At 38.0% G+C, this 8,401-nt stretch overlaps 1 protein-coding gene across 6 annotated transcripts in view; it reads left to right on the forward strand.

Moving 5' to 3' along the window:
• Window positions 1-8,401, forward strand: part of LOC103734254 (zinc finger protein 501) — a 34,507-nt gene that overhangs the window by 7,624 nt on the left and 18,482 nt on the right. For 2 of the 6 annotated variants that reach the window (XM_008833133.3, XM_008833135.3), the window contains 2 exons: window positions 1,561-1,656; window positions 7,234-7,360. In XM_008833133.3, coding sequence (XP_008831355.1) covers window positions 1,636-1,656; window positions 7,234-7,360 — 148 coding nt within the window. In that variant the 5' untranslated portion in view covers window positions 1,561-1,635. Of the gene's footprint in view, window positions 1-1,537; window positions 1,657-7,233; window positions 7,361-8,401 lie in introns of those variants that run through there. The other 4 variants (XM_008833136.3, XM_017798149.2, XM_017798148.2 and 1 more) reach the window with 3 other exon arrangements.

Raw genomic sequence — 8,401 nt, forward strand, 5'->3', positions numbered from 1 at the left:
TATAAACAAAAGTACCTTATAGGTACTCATTTCCTCCAATTGAAAGAGTGTGGAGTTATACAGAAATACATGGAAACTGGAAACATGTGACTCATGCTTTGACTCACATAGTACATAATCTGGCCATTAGGTCCAAGGCTTGCTCCTAAAAAGGAAATTTGGTTTAATCTAGTTAACCTCTGGATATCAATGCTGTGGATGGACATGAAGACATGACAAGTCCTCTTCCTAGGGCCCCATTGTCCTTTTTTGGAGTTATACAGAAATACATGGAAACTGGAAACATGTGACTCATGCTTTGACTCACATAGTACATAATCTGGCCATTAGGTCCAAGGCTTGCTCCTAAAAAGGAAATTTGGTTTAATCTAGTTAACCTCTGGATATCAATGCTGTGGATGGACATGAAGACATGACAAGTCCTCTTCCTAGGGCCCCATTGTCCTTTTTTTCCTGTTGATATCTAGGAGGAGTGGAGCCTAGCTCAGCATCAGTTGGGAAGCGATTGTTTATCTTTACATACTTGGTTGAAGCTCCCTGCTCTCTCTTAGGGTACTGTCTTCCCTTCCTTGAGCCTTAAAAGCAATTCTGGTTTGGAATTTTATTTCTTCACTTCTGACCTTTTAGACCCTTAAAGTTCCTGAGGTCAGGAGAGTCCTAGCTCTCTAAGAAGGAATGTAGCTGCTCTGAACAGAGATGACTGGGAGGTGAAAACATAACAACTTTTAAAAATTTAGTTTCAAAACTATAGTACTTCACTCATAGTTTCATATTGATCATCTATTGCAATGTTAACATTTGGGATATATTGGGTTATTACAGTCCATTTCATCATTTTGTATTTTTAAAATGTGTATACAAGGGACTGGAGAGATGGCTCAGTGATTAAGAGCACTGGCTACTCTTGTAGAGGACCCAGGTTTGGTTCCCAGCACCCACATGGTGACTAACAACCATCCGTAATTCCAGTTTCAGGGGTTCCAGAACCCTCTTCTGACCTCCACAAGCATTGTACAACCAGGGTGTGTTTACATACATGTACTCATAACAAATATTTTTTTAATGTGTATATAGGAAAAATTTTAATTATCTGTATTCCTCATTTTTTTTGTAGTGGACATTACTGTGTTAGAGAATTCCCATTTCAGTGCTCAGGCTGCCTCCTTCCAACCACACTCAGAAATTTAACATCATCATATTTCCTTTTGTGATATATACATATGTACATATATAATTCAGAGACGCTGAGTTTATATACAAAGTTAAATGCAAACGTCTAATCATTGGGTTCAGTCCTTCCACAGCCTTGAAATAGCTATAGCCAAGAACTTATTATTCTGGCTGGCTTCATTCTGTGACGGTTTGGTGCCTGTTACTGTCACTTAGGACCCCAGTGTATGGGTCTGAAGGCCCTGTAGAATTAAAGGCACTGGGTTGAGGAATGTCTACTCAGGCAAATGGACAGTAGGGGGCAGGCTCTCACAGTCTTGCTAGGGCCTTTATCTCTGAAGCTCGCCATCTTGGGAATCGTCCCTAGGCTCAGTCTCCTCTACTCTGGAGGTCTAGGTGGCTGTGCTGTAGACTCTGTTGCCCTGTGACGTGCTGGTGCGGGGAGTTCCGTAGGGAAGACGCTCGATGCCCTGGAAGCCAGAAATGGTGAGTGTGTGGGCCAGCGTCTTGAACCAGGGAGTATAATCAATGGGAACCAGTTGTGGCTCTGGAGTCTACAGGCTGGAGCCCTGCATTGGGACACTGGGCCACAGGTTCCCTCTCACTGTGGGGTGGGTGATGGGGCTGGTACTTGGGACTCCAGGAATAATTCTTATTCCTGCAAGATGACTTAAGCTCCCATTGGAGCCTTCACTGACTATAGGGCAGGGGCTGGGTCATCAGTGGACACGGTGTATCATATTCCTGAATGATTTTAGTTTTTATGTATTTCTTTTTACTGTCATGATTTTTAACATAAATGATAGAGCTTTTTAAAAATTCTTTCATGATTTCATATATATTTGTATATTATATATATACATATAATGTATATAATATGTACTTTGATCATATTCCCCCTGCCCCACTATCCTCTTAGCCCCTTCCCCTTCCAACTGAACCCTTTCATCTCTCCAGTAAGTCCCCCTTCCCATTTTCATGTCTTGTTTTTGGTTGTTGGTCCACTACATTTTATTAGGTTTGCTTGCATAACTCTGGGTGAGGGATTATTTACTTGAGCAAGAACAGCTTAATCAGTGGCCTCACTGTAGAGAAATGTGACTTCCCATAGCTCCTCAGGGAGCTCTGGGACCTTATGAGACCCTCCATCATTTGCGGTGGATTGTTAATGGGCCCATTCTTGGGCAGGTAGCCACTGCCAGTCTGTTTTCACCAAGGCTACTTGGCGTGCCTTATCTCTGGCTTCTCCCTTTCTGAGTTGCTGAGGCCACTGGCTTCATCTCACTGCCTTGTCTTTCTCCTTGTATTTCAGCTTCCTGTCTCCCTTTTTTGTGATTCCCAATGTTCAGAATAAAGTCTATTATTGGTTACCCTGATCTTCTCACTCATGGAGTCACCAGCAGACAGCTTATATTTCTCCATCTTACACAAGACATCCTCATTTTTACTCAGTCTTTAATCTTTTTTTCTTATTAAGAGTATTTTTTGTAGGATTTAAAAATATTTCAAACCTGGAGCTTCACATATGCTGCCTTACTACTAGAAATGAGCTATATTCCCAGCCCACAAGGCATTTTTTAATTGTATTTTTCTACAAATAGTGGAGGCAACTTTTATAATGTTTTAAACCATAAAGGATGGTATGAGAAAGAAATCTATCTATAGGTGAGCAATCTTATACATCCTCAAATATCTACTAGCTTCTTACTGTTACTTCTGCTTACAAACTGGCATACTTATACTGTATATTATTTTGTCAAATGCAGTAGCTAGTACCTGGCATCTACTGCTATCATATGAGCTTTAAGCTTTTGGGAGTTACATATGATATGATAAGCAACACTTGCATTACATTTATGCATTTATCCAAATAATTACATAAGTAAAACATACCTTATATGACACTACTAATAGGTATTTAGTGTCATTTTGAATATATAGTATTTCTTCTGTTTTATTATTTAGGACTGTGTATCAGCATCCTTGTACTGCTTGTTATTTATGGTGGTGATGTTTGTTATGTTGATTAGTTGTCCAGGTAGATCAGAAGCAAATTTTTCTCATAATAACCTGTCCATCAAGAGCATGAGAGGATTTGCTTCTCTTACTCAAGAGTACCAGAGAGATTTTTTTCCCCCCGTGGTACATTCTCAGCCTTCATGACAGCGAAAACATGAGAACTTGTGTGTGATTCCTCTGACTTCTGCTTAAGAGAATGTATATCAAAAAGAGGATTTCAAGTTTGCTTATGAACTTTGCAAGGGTCTACTTGTCTACTTCATCTTTCATTCTGAGAAGCCTTTACCTAAATTCAAATACTAGCCATCTGGGCTTTTAGGAGGCAGTTTTCATTAAATAAGGACATATGTGTGTGGCATACTAATACCATGCAACTGAAGACTTTATGAAAAGGGGAAGAAGGGCTGGGTGCTAGCTGAATATAAGAGCATTTATCTATTATGCCCAGAGCCTATTGGTTTGATCACTAGAACTGAAGAAAAGAGGAAGAGACCATTTTCTATTTTTCTTGTATGGAAAGACACTGATTGGGCTGAATGTTAGGAAGAGACACCTTATCAAGACCCAAACTACCTATATCCTTGACCTTGGACTTAGCTTACATGACTGTGACAAAATTTCAGTTGTTTGAGCTACCCAGTCAGTCTATATTAGTTTTTATTGCAACCCAAGCTAATACATTGAATTTGGGAGAACAAGAATATAATTTGTTATACTCTGCTATTTTTGTGTTTATTCTTGTATTTATTTGTGTGTATGTGTCTGTCTGTCTGTTTGTCTGTCTGTCTCTGTGTCTGTGTGTCTATGTGTGGGCCAGTGCATGCCATGGTATCTATGTGAAGGTCAGAAAACAACTTGCGAGAACAGTTCTCTCCTTCCTCCATGTGGGACCCAGGGATAGAACTCAGGTCTTCAGGCAAAGTGTCTTTTTTACCTGCTGAGCCATCTCACTAGCTCTGTGTGTTAATTATTTATAACAACATTGAAATCAACTATTCTACATCTACAAAGAAACTTTACTGGCCTAGGGAAAATTAATCATGTTATGTTAGAAATCTTATCTATGTATTCATTCTGTTTTGTGGTAGGTAATTTTATTTATTTATTTATTATTCATTTATTATTTGTCTTTTTTGAGACAGTGTCTCCCTGTAACCCCAGCTGGCCTGAAACTCACAGAAATCCACCTTGCCTCTGCCTTCTGGGATTAAAGGTGTGCACCACTACGCCCGGCACTTGTGATAGGTTATTTTATGTCCAGGAATGTGGTAGTCTTTTTTTATAATCTTTTTGTTTTATTTCCTTATGATCTTATAAATTTTTATTGCTATTTTTTGTTTTATTTCCTTATGATCTTATAAATTTTTATTGCTAACTATTTCATTTGCTAGGTACTTGTGGTATTTTGTTTTTGTATGAACGTACTCTTGTATGTCAACAGTTTTCTATGTTTCTCTTTTTTGGCTGTACTGGGGATTGAAACTAGGGCCTCACACGTGCTAGGCAAGCACTCTACCAGTGAGCTATAGCCCCAACCCTTGTGTGACTTGTATAGTGCACTTATTGAATCTTCCTATTTGGAATAATGTCCAGGAAATTCTCCAGGGTTTTAGATATATGTTATGAAGATCATAATGTTTCTCATTTTTTGTTTTTCTTGTTTCTTTGAATTTGCCAATTCCTTTCATAGAGTACTAAATACCTTTGTGATGCATCATGGTTTTACCCTCCTGTTGCGTGAACAATTCTTGGGAAGACATTAAAAGTCCATTCATGACAAAGCACCAGTGACAGACCAAAGAAACAGTTCCACTCAAGGCTTACTTGAAACAATGAGTGTAATTTTATTTATAGGAGCATGGATAACTTCTAAGCAGTTATATTACTGAAGAAAAAGTGTCTGCATCAACTATTAACTGTCTATAAATCCTTGAGGAGTGTTGGGGCATGTGAGCCTCTCTCTCCTAGTAACCATTAACTGCCTATAAATTGGGTTGGAAGAGTCACTATATCCTTCCCTCTATCAGTTATTAACTTTAATTTGGTAAATCAGCTGCTAACAGTTCAAGAGGGCAATGGCCATGTCATGTTGGGAGGAGAGGGTTCTATACCTTTTCTCCATCCTTATTAACTTTGCTTTGCTTTTTTTAAGACGTGATCTTACTGTGTAGCCCTGGCTGGCCTAGAATTAGTTATGTAGACCAGGCTGGCCTCAAACTCAAAGAGATCCACCTACCTCTGCCTACTGAGAAGAAGCTAGGATTAAAAGCTTGAACCACCGTTTCCAGCCTACATTTTCTTTTATTTTTTTTAGCAGTAGCATTTGTTGAATGCTTTTATTCCCATGCCAGGAACCCTCTCCTTTAAAAAATAAAAAAAATTATTTTCATTTTATATGTGTGAGTGTAGCCTATATGTAACGTAAGTGCACCCATGCATGCAGTGTCCATGGAGACCAGAAGAGGACGTCAGATCTCTGGAACTAGAATTACAGACAGTTATTAGGTTCCATGTGAGTCTTCTGGAAGAACAACCAGTGCTCTTAACTACTGAGCTGTCTCTCCAGCTCCTCATTTTATTTTCTTAAAGAATGGCACTAATTCTATTACATAGATCATCTTTATCATACTTGTATATTTTAAAATATGACTGATATCTGTGTAGATGTTAACAGATTTTTCTAGAGTTGTGAATACAAGGACTCAATAATTATTTTCTTTTTTTTCTCCTTGAAACGAGAGCTAATTCAGCTCAGGTTGGCCTCAACCCCCATGAGTTATAGGCATGTGCCACCATGCCCAGTTTATGTAGTGCTAGAGGTCAAAGCTTCATGCATAGTAAGGAAGCACTCTGTCAGCTGAACCTCATCCTGAGCCCATGGTCCCTAAATGTTTATCTTTATCACAAATCTCTCTTCTGAGTTCTAGATTATACATTCAACTTCTAGTTGGTCATATTGACTTCTTGGATCACAGAAACTTCAGACATACTTTGTCTAAGCTCACTTTAACTTCTGCCTGTCATATATAGTTTCCTTTTTCAGATTTGGCCTATTTCTGCCATGTTTGTATTTCAGATAGCTGAGAAACAAATTTCCTGATTTTCACAGATATAACAATCCTACCAAATATTTCTTCTTTGTGTTTTGTGATTTTTTTTCCCCCTGCTTTGGATGAATTCTCTATTCTATATTATTATTGACCTGTATCTCCTGATGTAGATGGTCATGTATCATCTTGATTCAGGTAATTTGCACATTTGATTTCCAGCCCCCTTACACACACACACACACACACACACACACACACACACACACACACACACACACATATACACCCTTTGATTTAGGAAATGGATGATATTCACTTTTCTGTGAACCTAAACAATTCTTTATGATATAGTAAGGGAATACAAGGATGGCTATGACTGTGCAATAATCTATATGTAATTTACTACTAATAACAGACCCATGAAATTATGTTGTTAGAATTGCTTAAATGCAAAATCACAAGGTAGTACATTATTTGTACATATTTACCAACATTGTCACTCATCATTACATGGGCACACTCCCTTAGACATTGTGTTCTGTGAAGTTTGATTAGCCTAGCCTGTGTCCTTTGTGCTTTCTGTTGCTTCGATTTATGAGAACACATTCATGTAAATCTCTTTGAGATAGCTGTCTTTTGTAACCTAAATGTGTTTTCTACTTCATTACCCTGTTGTACATGGAACATTAACTGTTTCTTACACGCTTGAGCAATGTGTTTGTACTTGTATCTTCATTAGTGGAAGTTTTATTAATCCTGTTCTTCCTAGTGATAAGGATTGTTTAAAATCTGTAAGAGAAATTATATAATCATTTTCTTGATTTATTAAACTCATACATAGATTAGATATTACTGTCTCCTATGTACAGAATACAAATTAAGCCTCATATTATGTATGACAAATGTAAGACAAGCATCCTTATAGAAGAATGAGCACCCATATTTCTGTTCACAAAGCTAAGGACTTGGGTTGAGGAGAAATGTGTCATTACAGGAGTTGCTGTCATTTGAGGATATAGCTGTGGAATTCACCTGGCAGGAATGGCAGAACCTGAGTGAAGCTCAGAGGACCCTCTACAGGGATGTGATGCTGGAGAACTACAGCCATTTGCTATTCCTGGGTAAGTGAAACTCTGGTGATTTATTTGTTCTTGGTTGATAAGAATAGAAACCATTTCTAGCTTTTAATTGTACTCTTATATTATACATATTAACTGATGATTGTGCATATCATGGAGAATGATGTGGCATTTCAGTTAGATGATGCTATTAGGCATTTGTCGGCTCGGTGATATATTAACATAATTTCATTGACTTGGTAAAAATTGTTTCTTATTTTGTGGCTGATTCCTCTCTGTACACATACACACTGTTTTTCTGTATGGAAGCTTTTCAGTTTTCATATAATTGCATTTGTCAGATTTTGCTTTGTCATATCAAAAAGACTTTGTCTACTTCTATCTTGAAATAGTTCCCCTATATTTTCATTAATGTGTTGAGTCTTACATTTGATCTTTGATGTATTTTGAGTTGGTTTCTGTATACTGAGAGAGGAACCTGGTATCTTTCCTGAACATATAGACATCCAGTTTTCCCAGCCACATTTATTGGTAAGAATTTTCCTCCTCAAAGTATGTACTTTCTGCCCTTGTCAAAACTAGTTGATTGAATATCTTGGTCAGCTTTATATCACTGACAAAACACCTGATATAAACATCTTAAAGGGAAAAAACATTGAATTAGAATCATAGTTTCATGTGTTTTAATAATTCATCATTGATGCTTTGGTGAGGTACATCATTGTAGGGTATGCATGATAAAGTAAAGCTGCTCCTGTAGTGGTTGGTGAGACGAGACACATCATAGGATTCTGGAATCTCTTTAGGCTATTGGACGTATGTCCATACAGAGACATAGATAACTTTCTTCTACAGTTTTGTGATTTTCCCCTGCATCCCCACCCCCACCCCCCCATTCTATGAAGAATATAATTTGTATTGAGTCACTTTGGGTCACAAAGCACATTTTAACTTTTTTTTTTTTTTTTTTTTTTTTTTTTTTTTTTGGGTCTTCCTGTAGCTCCAGCTGTCCTGGAACTCACTATGTAGACCAGGCTGGCCTTGAACTCACAGAGATCCGCCTGCCTCTGCCTCCCAAGTGCT

This window comes from Nannospalax galili, unplaced genomic scaffold, assembly GCF_000622305.1.
Source record: "Nannospalax galili isolate Female #2095 unplaced genomic scaffold, S.galili_v1.0 scaffold215, whole genome shotgun sequence".
Classification (NCBI taxonomy): domain Eukaryota; kingdom Metazoa; phylum Chordata; class Mammalia; order Rodentia; family Spalacidae; genus Nannospalax; species Nannospalax galili.